The sequence below is a fragment of the Salvia hispanica genome, chromosome 1 (assembly GCF_023119035.1).
Source record: "Salvia hispanica cultivar TCC Black 2014 chromosome 1, UniMelb_Shisp_WGS_1.0, whole genome shotgun sequence".
Classification (NCBI taxonomy): Eukaryota; Viridiplantae; Streptophyta; class Magnoliopsida; order Lamiales; family Lamiaceae; genus Salvia; species Salvia hispanica.
The window spans coordinates 28710119-28730911 of NC_062965.1; the positions used below are offsets into that span (position 1 = coordinate 28710119).

General features: G+C 37.0%; 3 protein-coding genes across 4 annotated transcripts; 1 reads left to right on the forward strand and 2 right to left on the reverse strand.

The window, feature by feature from the left end:
• Window positions 1-3711: 3711 nt before the first annotated feature.
• LOC125210702 lies at window positions 3712-5745 on the reverse strand. Its single transcript, XM_048110279.1, has 4 exons — window positions 5662-5745; window positions 5388-5466; window positions 5227-5282; window positions 3712-5147 (listed from the first exon to the last, which is right to left on the reverse strand). The coding sequence occupies exon 4, from the start codon at window positions 5104-5106 to the stop codon at window positions 4006-4008; it is 1101 nt and encodes a 366-aa protein (XP_047966236.1). The 5' UTR covers window positions 5107-5147; window positions 5227-5282; window positions 5388-5466; window positions 5662-5745; the 3' UTR covers window positions 3712-4005.
• A 5028-nt stretch (window positions 5746-10773) lies between these two features.
• On the forward strand, window positions 10774-13702 carry LOC125200529 (L-Ala-D/L-amino acid epimerase-like). Its single transcript, XM_048098167.1, has 7 exons — window positions 10774-11409; window positions 11884-11994; window positions 12263-12479; window positions 12568-12901; window positions 12985-13046; window positions 13154-13226; window positions 13411-13702. Exons 1-7 carry the CDS (start codon window positions 10978-10980, stop codon window positions 13412-13414), a joined length of 1233 nt encoding a protein of 410 aa, XP_047954124.1. The 5' UTR covers window positions 10774-10977; the 3' UTR covers window positions 13415-13702.
• A 167-nt stretch (window positions 13703-13869) lies between these two features.
• Window positions 13870-19443, reverse strand: LOC125193310 (kinesin-like protein NACK1). Of its 2 annotated transcripts, none has more exons than XM_048091185.1 (15): window positions 19354-19443; window positions 18197-18615; window positions 18001-18090; window positions 17810-17910; window positions 17439-17555; window positions 17273-17354; window positions 17122-17189; window positions 16967-17026; window positions 16754-16878; window positions 16284-16482; window positions 16047-16157; window positions 15875-15961; window positions 14835-15782; window positions 14419-14747; window positions 13870-14325 (listed from the first exon to the last, which is right to left on the reverse strand). In XM_048091185.1, the coding sequence occupies exons 2-15, from the start codon at window positions 18441-18443 to the stop codon at window positions 13983-13985; spliced, it is 2907 nt and encodes a 968-aa protein (XP_047947142.1). In that variant the 5' UTR covers window positions 18444-18615; window positions 19354-19443; the 3' UTR covers window positions 13870-13982. The 2 variants fall into 2 exon arrangements, with proteins under 2 accessions (XP_047947142.1, XP_047947070.1); XM_048091113.1 differs by lacking the exon at window positions 19354-19443 and adding an exon at window positions 19199-19215.
• Window positions 19444-20793: the final 1350 nt, after the last annotated feature.

Here is a 20793-nt window from a genome sequence, read left to right on the forward strand (position 1 = left end):
ATATGTTCAAAATTTGTATTCCTAGGGACAAGGTTCTCCACCTTCGTGCAAATCATCACATAACGAGCTCGACTTTCATGAAGGAAAGATATATACTGGGCCGATCTTTTTGTGATTTCGTATCTTTTGCTACTTTGGTCCGTCCCATAAAATAATACTCCATTTCTATTTTTATACACTTTTTCTAGTGGCATTCATCTCATTCTTCACTAATAATACTTCAATCACTTCTTTCGTATTTTGCGAATTGTATATTAATACTTGTAGCGTTTTTAAATGGTCTATTTTTATGGGTGTGTGTATAATAGTACATCATTTTTTTTCACAAGTTTGTCATAGTTTTCAATGTGCGTTTTTGGATATTTATCCCTTGTTAGATGTTTTTATTCAGTGTTTTTTTTTTACATGGAATTTTGATCCAATGTCGGTTTATTGTAATACTTGTCATAGGTGTTGAATGATAGTAGTCCTCCTCATCCATAAAATTATTAATTTTATTTTTAGATAAGTGAAATTTATGTCAAAAATGGGAGGGGCAACAACCACCAAACGTCAACATACAAAATTCACTATAAAATAGATGAGAAATTGTGCAAATTGTTTCGTGCATTATCATCAATAATCTTGAATTAATACAAATAATCACAAAATCAAACCAAAACGGTTTGAAACAATTCATTCTGAATTCGAGAAAACAAAAACTTTACAATTGATTGAAACAAACTAGTCTAGCACAAGAGCCCTACAAAGAGGGCAAGTGTTGTTCCGCAAGAGCCATTCGCCGATGCAGTGGCCGTGAAAAGCATGGCGGCAGCGGAGAACCCCGAGCGTCGGATCACGTCGATGTAGATCCTCCATACACACGGCGCACACTTCCACATCATCATCATCACCAATATCTAACGCGTGTTGATGTTGTTGGTGCATGATTTGTTGTTGGAGAGTTGCGTTGAAGAGTTGGTGGGGAAGAACAGCCATGTTTCGGGTTTGGTGGGGAAGAGCAGCAGCCATGTTTTGGTGTTGTTGGCTGATCAAGATTTGATGCGGCAGAAGAGGAAGAGCGGAAGCCATGATCGAAGAGAGAATTGTAGGTTTTTAGCGTAATGGCCAAGCTTTATATTGAACTCCATATTTAAGATATGGTAACTCTTGCATAAACATGGTACCATATCCAATATCATAACGGCTAACACTCACTACATTTTATTTGTTGCTTTTATTTCATGGATTCCATACAACCCTAAAATTAAATTAATACTAGTATTTAATTTCCACCCATGTGCTTTCCTAAAATTAATACTTCATCGGTATTTATATTAGTAAATAGTAAGTATATTAATTTGTATAATGAAATCCATCCATATATTTCAGTCATATCTTAACAGTTAGTACACCTTTATTAAATTAAATTGACTAAAACTGAATCATTGTTTATTATATAATCAAATAGTAATATTAAATATTAGTTATATTTAATCAACTATGTAGTATTTATTATAAAGTCTATTTAGTACTAATGTAAATATCATTCCAGATAGATTAATCATACATAAGACTCATTAAATCCGATTTCCATAAGATAATTGTAGATAAATCTTATTCCTAAATAACATGCATTAACCTTAATTTAGATTTTGGAGCCTAGCAAAATCCAATTTATGAAATATTATAACCAAGCCTAATTTTTTACTTAGTGACGACAGAAAACGCTACATCGTCGCCCCTATCTACAAATTTGTTTTTGGAAAAAAATTGTCACTATTAGATCTTTAATTAACTTTTTTTCGTAAATTGACAATTTTATCCCATGTTAAAGTAAAGAAAAGAAGTTTTAATCATTCAATCCTCCAAAATTAATTCATTAATCCGCCACTGTAAAATTGTGGGGTATCTTTTGCTTTTGAATTTACGAATGTTATAGGAAATAAAATCCAACAACATGTAATACGAAATAGATATAGAAACAATCAATCAACATGCAGTGGGATAGAAGAAATTGTAGATGAATAAAACAGTACTAGAAGATTAGGTAGGTTTAAGAGATGGATCAAAATCATAAACATGATCCAAACTGTGTTAATATGGTGATACTAAACTCAAGCAAATTGCCATATTAATCTAGCACCAAATATCGAGTAACACAAAATAATTGAATCATGCACCGCAACCACCACCACATGCCGCGGCGCAACCGCTCCCTCCGTAGATATCTGCGACGTCGGCTTCTTTTTGTTGAACACCTTGTGCACATTTCCATACAACGAGAGACATCATTGAAGCTGAAGCCAAAACTAACCACACCATTCTAAATATGCCTTCAACATCATCTTCACCTATCAACCTTTTCATAGTCGATATCTGTGTGTGTTTTTGGTTTTGAGATGAATTGATGAAATGAAATAAATCCTTTAGTTTCCACTTGTATATATGGATAGTAGTATCAGATTAAATTTAACTTGTGTAACACTATAAGTCATCGACTCCCCACTTCCGCCAAGGGCCATTTGCCTTTTATTATCAAATTTTTTTTGTTATATTGTTACATACAAATTATGTTTAATAACAACTTCGTGTATCTTTATTGTTAATTTAATAGGAAAAAGCAAGGTATTCGATCAAGTTATTTGCATCATTCTCCAAGTGCACTCTCATTTTTAGGTCACACACACATAAATACATAATCTATGTCATGTAGTATCATGCATGTGAGTTTTTCTTGTAGTGATATATGAATTCGATTACACTTCACATACTAGTATACTTTAACATAACTTTGTTTATTATGTTAACATCGTTGATCTCCATTTGAACTTGATCCACTTGTATGACTATATGAATATATATGATCCCTGTAAATGAAATGTTTCTAAAAGGGGATTTAGGAATGATTAAGTGCATTTGTTTTCTTGATATAATGATACACACTAATTAACCTTTTTATTCTGAAAAAGCAAGAACCAAACAAAGGGTAACATATCACATTGAAATGTTGGACATAAGACTTGTAACCATTAATATCCACAAATTTATGTTTGAGTGTGATTTCCATTAAAAAATCCCACTGCTATAGTGCTGCTACCACAATATATATCCACGTAATACAGTAGTTCATTTTTAATGGGTGGAAAACAATTACTACTAGTCTCTACTAACTATTTAAATTGCGGAAGAGAATAACCCATTTTCTGCATCTCATGTAGTATCATTTTTATTTTTTCACATATTATTTGTCATAATTTGCTTTAATTTTAATTTTATATGCTTAATTTAAACTTAATTTGTACTTATTATCAATAGTTTATTGCATCAAAAGTAAGATATATACAAATAATTATTTATAATGTATTTATATAATAAATTTTATACTTTATAAGAAATGGAGTGTTATACAAATGAAATAATTAATTTATTAATGAGATACGGTGCATGGATGAGACCAAAAAAATGAAACACCAAATCACAATATTTTAAGTTGTGAGCAAGAAATGATTAAATTCAAGAACGACAGAAATTCTGACCCCTAACCGGAATTATTTGTGGGTCTTGAACAACTATATATAGTAATTGTAATTGGACCTAATTTTATAGTAACAGAAAATTTATAGAGAAGTTAAAGTATCGTAGTGGACCTATGGTGTTTGATGTGCTACTTTTACCATCATCACAAAATTAGGATATAGTACAACTTGAAGCCAAAAAATTCCAGAAATATTTGTACCTAATGATAATCTCATTCATTTTCTATTAATCAAATAATATTATTGGTGTAACGAAAGCAAAAAATTTCCAAGTAAACTACTTCCAATTACAACTGTCAAACAAAAAAATCCTACCTCCGGCCCATAATAGTCGAAAATTCCACTAAATTTGGTCTTTAGAGCTGCCGCCTCACAATGCACACCCAAACTCAGAAAGTGAGATTTAGCAGGCTATTGCCCATCGGATAGCAGCCGTGGATTATCCTCGTTCCTCGAGCTTCAACATAATTGAGTTCACCTCGATCGATCATTCTGGCGGCCTTTGATTTTGTCCCAGTTCCCACCACTCACCATTCTTTTCCTTGCCTAAATGAGATTCACCTTCATCAGAACTGAAGCAACCAATATCCGAATCCGAATCCCCGCTTTCAATAGCATGGAAATGCATTCTCTTGTCTCTCTCAGGATCATACGTCCACTCCAGTTTCTGCAGAACATTTCGGTCCTTCCACTTGCCAACGACTGCTACCGCCTCTTTCTTCGCCTTCCCAATCATGATCTCCTGCCACGAGAAAGCAGCATCCGCGGTCCTCTTGAGAGCACCATCGCTGATATCACCAACAACCACCGTTTTCAAGCACCTCATCCTTGCCTCCTTCAACACCTCCACGAAATCTGAATCATCCGACACAAGAACCAAGCATTCAACCATCCTCCTGTCCATCATATCCACCATTCGGTGCCTCAACTCAACATCAGCAGCCTGTGGCTTGTCTGAGACCGTCTTGACCCAGAATCCAGCTCGTTTCAGCTCATCCGCCAAACCATACCCGACCTTTGGGGTCAATATATCCCTAGCCGCATTCCTATACTTCTCCATCTTGACAGCATTCCTGGCCACCAAATTCAGCCTCCTCTTCCCCCTTGCAGACTCGATCTGATTCAACCGTTTCATCTGCTCGCGCTCATGAATCTGCCTGAAATGATTAATGAACCTCTCATTGTTGTGAAATCTCCTCCCACAGACTTTGCACACATATGGCTCCTTCGGCATCACAATGCCCTTGTTTTCCAACTGATTCAGTGATTTCCTCTCTTTCCTTTGTTCCCGAATCGCAGGAGGAACATAGCTGAATGCATGACTATTAGCATAAGCAATCATGTATTTAACAAAACCAAATTGTTGAGCAGCCTTCTTTATCCTAAGTGCTGCATCATACGCAGGAAATGATCTCGGTGGCTTGTTATCCAAATCCCAGAAAATTGCAACATTTTTATCTGCAATACTCTGCTCCAAATTTTGATTTGAAATTGAGGTAAAACCACCCCATCCACAAATCGAATAAGACGGGGCTAAAGCTCGAATCTTCTCGTATAAATGTAACTTGTATCTGATTGGATTCAGCATATTCAGAGGCTCTGTTCTGATGCAGAAACAAATCCACAAAGCTAATCAACATAGATTTTCTCAAATTCAATTAACTGAAGCAACATGTAGTGGTTAATAAGGAGAGAGCAAATTAAGCACCTGTGAATGAGCATGCCTCAATCCAGGTCGGAATCAAATGAATCCCAATGTATGACCTAGAACAATAACCACACCACCATCAATATTCAATGAACAACATTCATATTCAATCTACAGGATGTAAGCTACTTGAATTTTAGGTTTAGGGATGGGAATCTCACTCTGCCTCTCTTACTCTGTGTCTCGTTTCTCTTTGATCGTTGGCGCTTCTCTCTTTCTTTCTTGTTCTATAGCAATGGGCTATAACCAAAAGCTCAAATAATAAAGGAAGGTTCCAAAACTAACTTTTTAATCTGAGTTAAGATGGAAATTTGGATGGACAAAACAATTTCCTCAAGGGTTTAGTTTGAATTTCAATGATGTGAAAGTGCCTCGAATTCAGCTCGATTAATGAAGGTATTGAGTTCGAATCCTACTATTTCTATTCGCTATTACCGTCAGAGACTGAGAGGGGAGGCTTCGGGCGGCCGTGGCGGTGGCGGTGGCGGTGGCGGTGGGTGGAGAAAATAGCACTCCTGAGCTTGGCGTACTCCAATAGTCCAATCCAATTTGAGTTTTGTTTTGGGCCAAGATTAAATTTTTCTATTGAGGCCCAATATTTGAATTTTTGTATTTGGAGTTTTGGACATTATATTGCATGTTAGAAACTTGATATGTAAATTCAAGAAAGATACTACCAGTACTAATTTTATGTATGAAAAAATCAATGGTATTTTGATTTAGATTTTCCATGTAAATGAAGTGAATATTAAGAAGATTTAACATTAGATACTTATCCATGTGATGATGCATTGATGCCTACCACTTTAATAGTCATAGCAAATTATATTAGGGCAAATTGTCCAAAAAATTTTTATAGACTTTGGTTTAATTTTTATCCTATAATACTACTCACATTACCATATTTTTTCGCTGTCAGTGTAAAGATCATAAAGGTAGTATTTCCCAACAATAATCTAAAAGATATATTTTTTGAGAATTTAATTCTTAATTCCATATTAATATATTTTAAATGGTATGGTATATTTGTATCATGGTATGTACGCATTTGTCTAGTTTTATTGAAAAACTATACATATACACAGTGGCGGAACCAGAAATTTATACAAGCCGGGGCTGAAATTAAAAAAATACATAATACAAAATACTTCCTCCGTTCTGTCCGTCATAGTTGAATCATTTTCTATTTTGAAAAATTTTCTCATAGTTGAATCATTTGCATATATATAGAAATAATACACCTTTTCTCACTCTTATTTCACTCTCTTATTTTTTTATATATTTACTTAACAGTTAACACACTAAATATCTATTTTTTAAACACTATGCCGAAAAGTTTCGCCTCAACTATGAGGGAATGGATGTAGTATTAAATTTTACATGTAATATACGCACAATTTTTACGGACACTAGATGATAATAGTTTTGGACGAGTCGACATGTGCCACAGGTCACATTTTCATTTTTTATTTGAAATTTATCTTTCAATGTATACAATTAAGATATCATTCATCCGTTTGTTCCTCGTTCTATTTTGCAAATCTATAAGTTTCTCAATAAGTTTAATTGAGAAATATACTTTTTACGACAACAAAGAATACTTTTTATGACAAAAGTTGTTACAATTGAGAAAATCAAAGCGTCAGTTCAATTCAATTCGGAATTGAAATGTACTACTACTATTTAAATTAGTTGTAGTTGAAATTGAATTATTCCTTAATTTTTTGAGAGTATCCCTTAATTTTTAAGAAAATATTGATACATAAAAGTTAGCAATAACTATAATTTGTTATTAGGAATGTAAGAAAATAATTTTACAAATTAATGTCATTAGTATATTTTTTAACTAGCTTTTTTACAACATTAATTTGTCATACTATCAAATCGGTCAAAATACCAATTAATTTCATTATTTTATTTTGTTTATAATGTTATAAAACAACCCTAGTCAACAAAAGGCCCAGTAACAAAGTAAAAGCCCAAATAGTCGTCTTCTCCATTTTCTCAATTTCCAGTTACAGAGATCTGGATTGCAGGCTCCTCAAGCAATCTGGGGCGGAGACCTGGCGGAGGACGACCGTAGCAGGGGGATTCTGGGTCCGGTGCCGGCGCGGGGGCTTGGCTCTGTGTGGTTCCGCCGTTGCATATACATTGGTCTATTTGAATGATTGCTGGAATTGAACAAAAAAAATATTATACTATATCACGAATTCAGTAGAATTGTTACTATCCCATAAAAACCCAAAATTAAGTAGTTTAGTTTGTGCACGACCTATGTTACATTTGTTAGATGTCACTAAATTTTCGAATTGTTATTTTATTTAATAGAAAAGAAAAATATAGTTGAACATATTAATAGGGCAGTAAAAAATAACTTGAATATTAATAAATAAATTAAAATATATTAATTATAAATTACTTTTTCTAGAAATGAAAAGAAGACATTTTTATAGGAATAGACGAAAAAAGAAAGTAAACATGAATTGAATGGAGACTAAAATATAAAAATATTAAAAGCCAACTATGATAATAATACATTAACATTAATTTGCATCACATGGTTCACATCACAAATGCAACATTACCATTACTAAAGCTTTTTGTGTCCCAAATTATTAACTACAGTGTTGTTATCCAAAATCAACCGTTGGAGGCACCATAGGGTCAATAATATATCAAGGGGTATATGAGATTCCTTCGAAAAGACATATTCTGTTTAATTAGTAATTAAATAATACCAACTTGTTCTTTATTTGCCAAATTAAAGTTAATCTCCTCTAACAACCATTATGATTTTTGGCGTGACCTTATACTTGATTATTAGGAACATAAATATATAAAATTACAATCACCAACCTCAACTTTGTGGTTTCTTTTCCACATAACTATAAATAATTCTAATATATTTAGCACTATGGTTAATTTTTATGGTTAATTTTTTGTTTACTTTTTTTTTTTAATTTCCGCTTCTTATTATTGTGTGTATTGGAATTATGGCATTTTTCTTTTTTGATTATTTCTTTCTTACTATCGACGTAATAGTTTATCTCAAATATCACGTTGTTTCGATTCGATCTTAGAAAACATTGTGATAAATTGACTCTAATAATTATTGACTAGCACACTCATTTAAATTCTCGAAAACTGTCTACTGATATAGTTTAGACTTTAGCGCAATCATTAGTTAATGTTCACATACGTGAGTATTCTCTCCTTTTCTGTTATAGATTTCTCAAATCAACGTAATAGTTTGTCTCAAATATCACGTTGTCTCGATCTTAGAACACTGTGATAAATTAATTGAATCTTCGTTGTTTATGAATGATCTAATAGTTATTGACTAGCACACCATATGACTCAGTTAAATTCTCGAAAACTATCAATTAATATACAATAGTTTAGAGTGATCATTAGTTAGTGTTCACATGCGTGAGTTTTTTTTTTTGATCAGATTCATTCGTTGAATAAAATCAAGACACGTGTCATCCTTTTAGTTTTGTTTTCTTGTGTTCGTCAACTACTTCCAATTTAGTTGTCTTTGTTTTTTTGTTGGAAACAAAGTTTAGAGCATCCACTATAGGGGAGCCGCGGCCGGGCCACGGGAGAGCCCCTATAGTGACGGGGGTGGGCAGCCGGGGGGGTGGACACGGGAGCGCGTGGCCGCGGCCCTCCTATTGCATCGGCCACGGGCCGCGGCTCACCATTTTTGATTTTTTTTTTATTAATTCTATAAATATACCCATTTTTTTCCCAATTTTTTACACCATTCCAATCTCCACTCTTTTCATTTTATCACCAATTCTACTTTTGAAAAATGAGTTCCGACGATGAGTTCCAACAATTGGTGGATAGGGAGTTCGATGAACTCGTTCAAGAGGTGCAACGGGAAGCAGAAGAGGAGGAGGCGGCGGCGGCGTTCGTTCGCCCGTTCTATCATCGGCGGACCATCTGCCGTGACCATGTCGGGGCACACCAGCGGTTGATGGAAGACTACTTTGGCGATAACCCCCGTTACCCAGCAGAGATTTTCCGTCGCCGATTCAGAATGTCGCAACGGTTATTCATCCGTATAACGACTACATTGGCGCAGCGGTACAGGTGCTTCACATTGCGCAATGATGCTAGCGGCCGACCCGGGTTGTCGACATTACCTATAGTTGGGTGAAACAACTGCCCTAACGACGCCAGGCGGTTTTGTAATTATATCCAGGCCATCTTCGGTCCGGAGTATCTACGGAAGCCAGCTGCCGATGAGTGCCGAGAGATTGATAGATATGCACGGGAGAGTGCATACTTTTTCCGGGGATGTTGGGCAGCATCGGATTGCATGCATTGGGAGTGGATGAAGCGCCCAGATTGCTTGGAAGGGACAGGTTCATCATCTCGGATTCAAAGGGAGACACCCAACAACCAATACTTTGGAAGGCTATTGCCGACTCACCGATTGCGAATCGGCATGCATATTTTGGAGTCGCAGGTCGAACAACGACATCAACGTACTTGAAGTCATCTCATCTCTTCAATGATGAGTGTCGGGGTGAGGGTCCGATTGTCAGATTCATGGCCAACGGGACGCAGTACAACATGGCATACTACTTAGCCGATGGGATATACCCTCGTTGGCCCGTGTTTGTCAAGACGATCCGCAGCCGGTTGGGCTGAAACAATCCTATTTCGCGGCCAAACAAGAGAGTGCTAGGAAGGACGTTGAGCGTGCTTTTGGTGTCCTCCATCGCGATGGGCCATTCTACGGTGCCCGGTTCGACAATGGCACGAAAATGATGTCGCCTCCATCATGTATGCATGTATCATATTGCACAATATGATAATAGAGGACGAAGGATATTCTGCGAGAGAACTGGACACCGGAAGAGGGTGCAAGTACGAGTCACGGTGTTGCAACCGCCCTTCTGCAGATGGGTGTACCGCGTAGTGATGCATACTTGATCCAACGGTTCGCCGATATGCGGAGGGAAACATCACATACGACACTGCAGGCTGATATGATCGAAGAGGTTTGAAATCATAGGGGAGGAGGGGGTAGAACGTGATATGCGTTGAGAATGTAGTTTATGAGAAGTCGAAAATTTTCGTTGTATAATTTTACCCCTTTGTATAATACAACGAAGATTTTGTTTTAATTTTAGTTCTTATGCATTTTTTCAATTATTATAGTCCAATAACTTTTATTGTAGTAGAATTAAAATATAAACAAAATGAAAAAGAATTAAACTTTTTGGTGGCTTGGCCATGTCCACTATAGTGGGAAACATGGACATTGGTGGCCTGGCCACGATTTTGTGGCTTGGTCCGGCCGACTATAGTGGACACTCTTGGGTGGAATTTACAACAATGTCACATTAATTCTCTTTTCTTTATTGTGAAAACAAAACACTCCCAAATATGTGAATAACAACCGTTAACGACCAACTGTTCATTAATCTTCGGACACGGGACATCCGTTGCAATGATAGTATGCTAATTTTTTCTATTTTTTCCCCCTTAAACATAGCATCTATAAATTCAACTCAAGCTCCATCACCAACGACTAAAACAAGAAGAAAATGGTCGGAAATGGCGTTAGATACATGCCAAAATAAACAATTGTTCAATTCAACTTCTTTCCATTGAATATGTTTCTCTCACATCAACATAAACAATTAACAATGGCCGCATCTTCCAATCACATGAATTGATCGATTCCATTCCCACACTGTTTTTGTTCACACTCTCTAAAACAAAAAAATAAAAATGGGACCTTCAGCCGCCTTGCTATCCTTGCAGCCCTGTTTCATGAAGGGCCCCACCGCTTGCATGGCCGCCGCGGCTCCGGCGGCGCCGACGCCGGCGTGTCTGGGGTTCAAGAATCTGATGGAGACGTACGCGGTGAGCGTGCAGAGGGCGGAGGGCAGGGCGCTGAACGTGCCTCTGATCGCGCCGTTCACGATCGCGTCGTCGCGGCTCGACGGCGTGGCGAATGTGGCCGTGCGCGTCGAGCTCAGCAACGGCTGCGTCGGCTGGGGGGAGTCCCCGATTCTCCCCCACGTCACGGCGGAGGATCAGCCTGTGGCTCTCTCCGCCGTGGCCGAGGCTTGCCGGGCTCTCAAGCAGAGCCCGGGCAAGACCTTGGGAATCGTTCTTGCTGAGATCAATGGGATGCTTCCTGGCCATTCCTTTGCTTCTGTGAGTTTTTCTTTTCTGAATCTTGTAATGTTGGACTAATTGAGATGCAGAGAGATGATTCGGAAATGAAATTTGACCAAACTTTGTGATTTATTATCCTTTTAAGTGATCATATTTGGGGATTTCTTCAATTAGGGTTTCAAATCCTAATTTAGGATACATACTCCTTACTTCTCTTATTTTACTCTGTGTGTCTTAATCCTTGAACATTACACTGCCAGAAATGGTTTGTAAGTGTTTTTGGTCTATGCTTACTAGTTTTTGAATCACCCTACAAGTTTCAAGTATAAAGCAAAAGATCTACGAGTCTTAAGGTTCGAAGTTGTAGTTTGTGGCTTGGAACAAGATTGGATATTTTATGTTCTATAGTTTGTTTGTAATGTGATTGAACTCGTCACTGCTAGTGTGACGAGTTGAGACTCTTGAGTGAATCGTAAATTGCAGGTGCTAATTGAATTTGTATGATTGATGAAGGTTAGAGCAGGAATCGAGATGGCGTTGATTGATGCAGTTGCAAACAGCATTGGAGTACCTCTGTGGAGACTGTTTGGTGGATTCACAAACATGATAACAACAGATATAACAGTGAGATACTTCTCTCTTTATGAGTTAGTTTATTTTTTCATGTGATTGTATTACCTAGAAAAGAGGACTGAGAAAGTAAGAGAGTGAGTTAGTTCATTCATGTGATTGTACTAACTAGAAAAAGAAGATAAAGAAAACAAGAAAGAATGTGAAAGAGTGAGTTAGTTTATTCATGTGACTCGGTGACTGTATTAAAAATGAAGAAGGATAGGTAGAAAAATCATTAGCAGGTGAATTTACTTACTAAATGCTATAATCATACATACAGATCCCAATAGTTTCCCCAGCCGAAGCGGCTGAGCTGGCTTCAAAGTATCGCGTTCAAGGTTTCAAGACTTTGAAGCTCAAAGTTGGGAAGAACTTGACTGCTGATATCGAAGTTCTTAAAGCTATACGCACAGTCCATCCCGATTGTTTGTTCATTTTAGATGCTAATGAAGGTTATAGCTCCGAGGAAGCCATTCAGGTTCTCCAAACATTACATGGTAACCAAGTCATTCTCAATAGTAAAATGTTTCATCTACCTACGTAAATTCTGTGGAAAGATCTCAGTTTCCTTCTCTTTTCTGACAGAAATGGAGGTGACACCTATCCTTTTTGAACAACCTGTTCACAGAGACGACTGGAAAGGCCTTGGTCATGTTAGCCACGTTGCCAAAACCAAGTATGGGGTATCTGTTGCTGCTGATGAAAGTTGCCGTAGTTTAGATGATGTGAAGAAAATAGTGAAGGAAGACCTTGCACACGTAGTCAACATAAAGCTCGCAAAAGTGGGGGTGCTTGGGGCTCTCGAGATTATTGATTTAGCAAGGGAGTCGGGATTGGATTTGATGATTGGTGGTATGGTCGAAACAAGGCTTGCTATGGGCTTTGCCGGTCATTTGGCAGCTGGTCTGGGGTGTTTCAAGTAAGCAATAATAGTGTTTAATTCAAGCAATGTTATGTGTAGAAAGCATATATTCTCTGATTTGAGAGATAATTCGTTTGCAGATTCATTGACCTCGACACTCCCATCTTACTAGCAGAGGATCCAGTTCTCGGGGGTTATGAAGGTGCTTTCTCCTGTCTTTCTCCTTTTCCACGTCGGTCTTTGCTCGTGGTTAGCATCATGGTTCCATTTCCTTAACAACTTACTAACTCAATGTATTCTCTGGCTCAGTTTCTGGCCCGATTTACAAGTTCACTAATGCTAGAGGTCACGGCAGTTTTCTACACTGGGACAATATTGTCGGGTAAGTTGCTATATTGAACTCAGCTACTTTTACTTATCAAACAGACTGTGGAGGCTTCATTGTGTGATATCTTTGGTCGTAATATAGATGCACAAGCGAGACATGCAGCTCGTTTGAAGGACAATGAAATTCCGGGCTGTCTTAAAAACATGACAGAAAATAAACTAATGTGTTTGTATTGCAGATAAGTTGATAGAGCCCACTCTCTTCACTTGGAAAGCAAGCAGCTACTATATTCCTGTTCAGCCTTGTGATGGGATTTGGGACGGTGATGAAATAGTGTTGTTAAGTTTCACACAGTATAAACATGTAATGTGACATTATTATTGTATGCATTTTTCATTTTAATGAGATATGTAATCGTTGTGTTCGACCCATCTTCTTCTTCTTTTTTGAACGGATTAGATTGGGATGAACATGTGTAGTACCAAGAATTGATTACATTATATACTATGACTTGATGAATTTTGGTTTGAGTTTTTCGTTTGGCGTATTTAAAGTTCAAACTCTTATTTTTTTTATAACGTTTCATAGATTTTAGCAACCGATCATGTGATGATTCCGATATTTTATTGACTTGAACTTGATTGATTCGTATTCAACAACAGTTGTTTGGTTTTTAGACAAATAATACAAAAATGAATATGTTAAATTTGAATAAATTGCCAAAGGGATCAAGCAGCAGCTGACTTCTTACAATTTGCATCACATTGTGAGTGAAGCAAATAAATAAATTAATCAAATTATCAAGTTTACTTACAGAATATTCCTAACAAAAGATGGTGGTTTGAGTATCTGGTTCCAGTCCATCTGCCATTGCCTTCTATCAGATGGAAGTGCAAAGTTCAGCTCAAACATCTCCTTTGTCAAGTTTCCTCCTCCACCGAAGCCTACAAGCTTCTCTACTATCGCTGCACTCTCTTGTATATGTATCTCGTCATGGGGATCGGTCCACAACTTGTTCACAAACTGCAACCTCCGTAGCTTCCCCTCCAATGGCACTTCCCATTTTATGAATAATGCTTCTCTTTCTTCAGCTGTCATGCGCGAGTTCATCCTCTTTGCAAGAAACTCTCGCTCACGCTTCAAGGCTCTGATACTGAACCACGACAGATTGCAATGAGAGTTAGGCATCTGGAAATGATGACTCAATGAAGTAAAAAAGAAGTTTTTTTTTGGAGAGAGATCAGACCTCGAGGACAACGAAACTATGGCCTCGTTTCCTGCCTGAGGGGCAGGACTTGCGTTTCCCATCTCAGTTAGGTGCTGTTGCAGCCATGTCAAGCGTCTGAGCTCCACTTCCATGTATATTTGATCGGCGGGGTCCCCCTTGAACAACAGATAGAATTGGGTCCGGTGGATGATGGAGACATGGCATATGTCCCATAACTCGATGATCTGCTCCTGCTGCTCTTTGAAAACCAAATGCCATGGAACTGGTGACTCCTCCTCGGTCTCAGGAATATTCTCACAGTCATCCAAATTATATCCTGCAGCCTCGTTAGCTTCCAGTTCAAGCACCTGAAGAAATAAAGATTCAACTGTGAGGCTGAGGTAAACGGGAAAAGGTTTCTTTAGAAAACTATATACCAAAGAAAGTTACTTTACCTGGCATACAAGAAGCTGTTTTTGATATTGCAGCTTGGCTACGCGTTCTTTAAGTTCAGTGACATATGCTTTTATGCTCCTAACATTCTCTTCTGCTGCATTTTGAAACATTTTCTGCATTTTCCTCATATTAACAGAACTTGAACGTCGATAAGGGGTGTTTTCCTTTGATGAGGCATCTCCACATTCACTTTTGGTGGGAGTGTCTTTGTCAGAAACTGAGTGAGTTTCAACAGACATAGCATCGGAAACTGGAGGTCTGTTTTCAATATCCTGGTCCAATACTTGGTCCGAAACTGTTAAGGGAGAACATGGAGACTTTATGAGGTTTTGCATGTTCAAACCACTATTTGAAGTTAACGGCATCAGTTTCTTCTTCTTATCAGGATTCTTCATCTTTGGACCGTTATCAGTAGATGGTTGATCTCTCTTGGTTGGAAGAGACATTACTAATTTGTCTATTGACTTCTGGACATTCTCTAGTTTCTCCTCAAGATCAGCTATGGTGCTTCCTTGCGAATGAAGTCTGGTTATCTCTTCTTTCAAGTTAGCACTGATACTCTTGTTGACGGGCAAGACATTTTCAACGTCAGTTACATCCTTAGCAGAAGGCTGGATACAGCGCATGTCCCTTATCTCCGCTTGAAGCTTAGCTATAGTCTCTGCTACATCTTGGTTGCCTAGTCTATGACAAGAAACCTCCTTTTGTAGTACATCAAGGGCTCGAGTAGCCTCTTCACCCAACTGCTCCTGTAGATGTTCAAGTTTCCGGATTTCATGCATCAAAGTAAAAGGAGCAGTAGATGATTGCCTCAGTGACTGCCTTCCCAGAGTTCGTACTCTTTCGCAATGGCCTAACTCCTTTGCATTACTTTCGGGTAATAAAGTTCCAGAAAATGATAGACACTTCTTGACAGATGGGCTATGTGAATTGGATGGTTTTAATCTCTGAAATACACAAACAAAAAGGGTGATGTGAGCCCCCAGGTACATAAAATTGTTTTGAGGCAATTTAGCATGGGGTAAGAAGAAATGCAGACCTTTTCCTCAAGTTTTCGGCGCAACTCCTCTACTTCAGACCGAGCTAGATCTCTTTGGCGTCTCAGTTCTTCCATCTCCTGCTCCATCTAAGCAAATAGCATCAACTAAGTATGAGAACTACCATAGTAGACACACAATTGTACTATACAGAAATAAGTGTTGTTAGCTAACCTGCAGAAGTTTTATGTCTCTCTCATTAGATGGGTCTGGTGTGCGTAACTCTGCTTCGAGTCTTGCTACTTCCTTTTGCAAATGCTTAACAAGCTGTTTGTCTGAGATTACCTGATGGAAATCAATCGAAGAAGTCAAAGATTGAATCATTTCATGCTATTGGAAAAGAAATTAGTATAGTGCATCTGCACAACTATGTTCACTTGTATAACATGCATATTTGATAATAGAAATTACCATGTTCACTTGAGCGTTGTTTGTCACTTCCTTTGCCCTGGTAGCAAATAAAAGCGTGTTACGAGATTGTTCCACATGACTTGTTGCTGGACTCAATGTACATATAATGGCAGTGCGAGCATTTCCTCCCAGTGAATGCTGCAATATTCGTGTGAGCTTTGAACCTCGGTAGGGAATGTGACCGCTTCTTTTTCCCACACTGGATGCCAAAAAAATCCACAAAATAAGCAGCTTTTCAAAGTATTCCTCGTCAGTCTAGGAAATTTTAACTTCGGCGAAAAAAACATAGTTCCAAAGGAAGTAAAGGCATCTATCCTCGAAACTTATAGAGAGCCAAAAGAGTAAGACAAAGGAACTAAGGACCACTATTTGGAAGGCACCTAGAGGAGCATAAAAATGGATTACTCGCAGTTATCACTATCCAATTAGAGTTACAAGGAGAATGATGGAAAGCGGATGGTAACACCAACCTTAGCTTCCTGATTACTGTTGTAAGTGTCATTAAGCTTAAATTAATATGACACCCTTCCCTGAGCCTGATACCCTCTGCATTTGTTTGTGAGGCTCTTTCACTGCCAGCTAGATCTACTAAGTTCTGCAAAATGAGAGAAAGAACTCAAACGGTTTGCAGTTTGGTTATAAAACTGATTATATGATAAGGAAAATCAGATGTCTGGTTTTACCAGGGTGGCAACATATGATCTCACACAATTTGAGTTTTCACGAAGAGTACTTTCGATAGTCTGCATTTAAGATGAAAAGACTCCCAGTTACTAAAAAAAATAGTGCATTCTAAACATTTGTTCTAATCTAATAGATATGTCAAAAGAAAACAGACCAGTCTTATAATTTGGTGTGATCTGGAGCTAGTATCATTCAATGCAGTTTCACCCACTTGTCTTTGAGCTGCAAGAAGTAGAGTATTCATAAATAAGGTACTTTATCTAATCCACATAAAATATTATACATGTTGAAGACTTTTTTCCTACCATCACAGACATGGATTAGATGTCTCAAGTGTTGATCATCTTTAGCTGTCTCTTCCACCAATTTCTCAACCACTGTTCCTTTCTGCAAATGGATTGACATCAGAAACCATTTGAGGAAGAATCATTATACTTAATATAGTTCACTGAGAACAGCTGAGAGTTTTACCTCTGGATCATCTAGTAGTTTAAGACTGCGACCGGATTCAGAGTTCAGCAGGTCCCTGACATTCTCGTTATAGATTTCAAGACCAGATACCTTTATTCGGAAATCTCTTTCTGGTGTCTGCACGGTAGTCAAAAGGTTAAAATCAGTGATTCTCATTAGTAAAATTAGCCAAAGCACAAAAATGGATTACAACTGGAAGGATAACTTTTTCAGTGAATTATCTTTCAAAACTAGTTCTTCAGAGAAATTTTCAACTTGTTTAGTGTCTAATCAGTTTCTGCCGAGCTCCAATTTTGGCAAGTATGATATAGTAGTATATTATTCTACCCAATTATCAAATATCAGTAAAAGAAAATATTATGTAAACTTACATTGATTATATGCATGTAAATATCATTAACAGCCTTCTCTGTGATTCCTCTCATAGTATAAGTTTTCCCGCTGCTAGTTTGTCCGTATGCAAATATTGTTGCTGCAGGAATTTTTCAGGAGAAAATTATGTACAGATATACCAAATTTATGGCAAAACACTTTTTACTATCTAATCAGGAAAGAGAATTACCATTAATCCCCATGAGGGCAGATAATGCCACCGTTTTCACCCCATCCTCATAGACATTTTCAGTTGAACAATCAGGACCAAACACTTTATCTGCAAATAAAATGTTGCGTTATCTGTTAACTCTGTTATAAACAACAGCACAGGGGCATCCAAAATCTTGTTCAAGAATGATACTACATTTTTGGTTAGTAGTTACCGAATGAGAAAGATGCAGGTATAGCTGCACGTTCTTGGGGAGTAGGATTGTACACAACAGTATGATCGTCACTGCATTCCCAGGCTATCTGATCTTTAGATGATTGCTCTCTTTTACTCAGAGGCCTTAGTCTTACAGTTACAACAATTTTCTCTTCCCTTGCTCTATTTGTATTTCCACCTGGAGTGACAGCCATTTGTGTCCTGTCCACTTTTGAGGCTGGTGTGCCTGGTGTTCTAACAGTCATCTTCTCCAAATACAATCTGTAACGCTCTGATAGAACACCAGCTGAAGCACAGCCAGCCTAAGGCCTCCCACCAAATGCTATAATTAACTACTTATAAGTTTAAGGACTGTTGTATTCAAACGGCTCTGTAGTCCTTTAACAACCTTGGTTGAAAAGATCCACATACAACAATCTGCAAATTAGGACGTTGTATTAATGAAAATATTATGTGGTTGAAACACCAAATGAGCCATTTAGTATGTGAACAGTTAAATTATCACTAGGTCACCAAGAAATTTCATGGAGAGGAAGCTGAGAACCCCAAGCTTGCTGACCACAAATATTTGAATAGTGAGACAGGCCAACAGCATTTTACAGTATTGACAAAGTCCGGCGTTCACTTATTTCCAGTTAATTACAAGATCGGCCCCCAGTTTGAAGTAAAATAGTAACATCATTTAACTAAAATCCGCATCGCCTAGTGTAATCCATCATTTAACTAAAATCTGCATCAGAATTTCGAATGTTGATTCATAATAAAACAAGTATTTTTCCAAGGCAATTAGCATATGTTGAAATTTGATATGCTGAAATGAAACTCAGATGAATACTGAGATATCTGATTCGGATGGATTTACATCAATGAACAAGACAAGTTAAGACGAAAGTTGCAAAAGTAACCTACTCTTACAAATATCGGATAACTCAAGCAAATCACTGCAAATCGAATTCCACACGAATCGAAAAATATCCAGAGGTGGAAAGATGCATCTTACCGAAAATAAAGGACTTCACAAAATCAAGTCTACGCAAACTAACTCAGCTCAATTGAAGCAAAATCAGATAGATCCATGGATGCGGAAATGAATTCTTACCAAAACACAGATAATTTAACAAAAATAGAGGAACTAAAGAGGAACAAAGTCCATACCTGAGTTTATCCAGAAATAAACAAATCAAAATGGAAACCGATGTGAGTGAAAGTGGGGAGAAATGAATGTGATTGGATTTTGAGTTCGAAATGTACAACGGATACTTATATTGTGTAACGGCTAGTTATATTTCATGTCTTGGAAACATGAATTTGTTGGGGCTCAAAATTCTCCCAAGTCAAACTTCCAGCTGGAAATTTAACATTCCAAAACTAGAATATTTACTTTCTTGGCCATGTAATTGTAAATTTACATTAATAATAATAATAGTAGTAATTGCTATTAATAATACAAATTTTAGTCAAATTCTAATTTGTCACATATTCATCAAGTGATAATTTGAACAATTTAAATTGCTCTATCTATTCTAATTTTGAATGTTGGGGCGACAAAGGCAACAGATACGTGGAATAATCGTCTTATGATCACACAACATTGTGTAGTGATAGTGTGATACCATTGTTTAAATATTTTGTTCTGGTTTGTTTTCTTTTTAAAATATAAAAAGGGTCAAAACCCTACCACCCCAAATTATTCGGGTATTTTTTTCAGTATTTTACTGAAAAATTATTCGTCAAGTAGTCTTCTCGATCTTTAAACACGTGAAACATAAAATAATTTACAGAAAATGTCAATGCAATGCATAGTAAGTGTCACCCATCTTCTGGACAAAATTGAATCTTCTTTTTATTATGGTTTGGTAGTTTTGAAAAATTGAGGTTATTGATTTTTTTAATGTATAAAAGGCTGAGAAAGAAGAAATCGGAGAGAGTGTTGAAGACAAAGGACGACAGTTTGAATAGATAACCAATTGCACGAGTTTGGCGAGAGATCCCTATTAACCAGGAGCCACTAAAAAACAAATGTTGCATGTATCAAAGATTTTGCCGAAATTACCTTGCATTGCCATTTCATGTGATTTCTATTGATACCCTAGTTGGTATGACAATGTTATAGATGCTATAGTAATCTGACAAGGCTAGTGGTCGAACTGGTTAAAGTGACTCCATGCATCATGAGCCGATAGTAACATATTTGATATTAAAACATTAATAAGAATAATCGTAGTAGTTGAAAATAAACAACATAATTAATTTAATTTCCTAAAACCATGCGAAGAATTATAAGTCACAGTCTAACTGGGATAAGTTTACAATGGACTAAAGTATAAACTCATTTACAACTATTTACATTAAACTACTTTAAAATCATTTTTCAGTAAACATCATATGAAAAAGTAATTATAGCCAATTATTTATCCCAAACTCAAATTTAATATAGTACTCCATTACTTATCTTTTCACGTAATTTTTATACTTTTACGTCATATTTGTATATTTTTATCTAAATTACACATTAACCCCGTAATACTAATTTCATATAAAATTAAATATTGTAACAATGTCTTATTACGCAACTAAATAAAGTTGAAATACATT

What these genes read in the sequence shown, in the direction of transcription:
- LOC125200529 (XM_048098167.1), top strand. Translation starts at nt 10,978, where the DNA reads ATGGGACCTTCAGCCGCCTTGCTATCCTTGCAGCCCTGTTTCATGAAG. An exon ending in CTGGCCATTCCTTTGCTTCT is followed by an intron (nt 11,410 to 11,883) that starts GTGAGTTTTTCT and finishes TGATTGATGAAG; the next exon opens with GTTAGAGCAGGAATCGAGAT. An exon ending in GGTTCTCCAAACATTACATG is followed by an intron (nt 12,480 to 12,567) that starts GTAACCAAGTCA and finishes CTTTTCTGACAG; the next exon opens with AAATGGAGGTGACACCTATC.
- LOC125210702 (XM_048110279.1), bottom strand. Translation starts at nt 5,106, where the DNA reads ATGCTGAATCCAATCAGATACAAGTTACATTTATACGAGAAGATTCGA.
- LOC125193310 (XM_048091185.1), bottom strand. Translation starts at nt 18,443, where the DNA reads ATGACTGTTAGAACACCAGGCACACCAGCCTCAAAAGTGGACAGGACA. An exon ending in ACAACGCTCAAGTGAACATG is followed by an intron (nt 16,158 to 16,283) that starts GTAATTTCTATT and finishes GATTTCCATCAG; the next exon opens with GTAATCTCAGACAAACAGCT. An exon ending in AACAGCTTCTTGTATGCCAG is followed by an intron (nt 14,748 to 14,834) that starts GTAAAGTAACTT and finishes TTATTTCTTCAG; the next exon opens with GTGCTTGAACTGGAAGCTAA.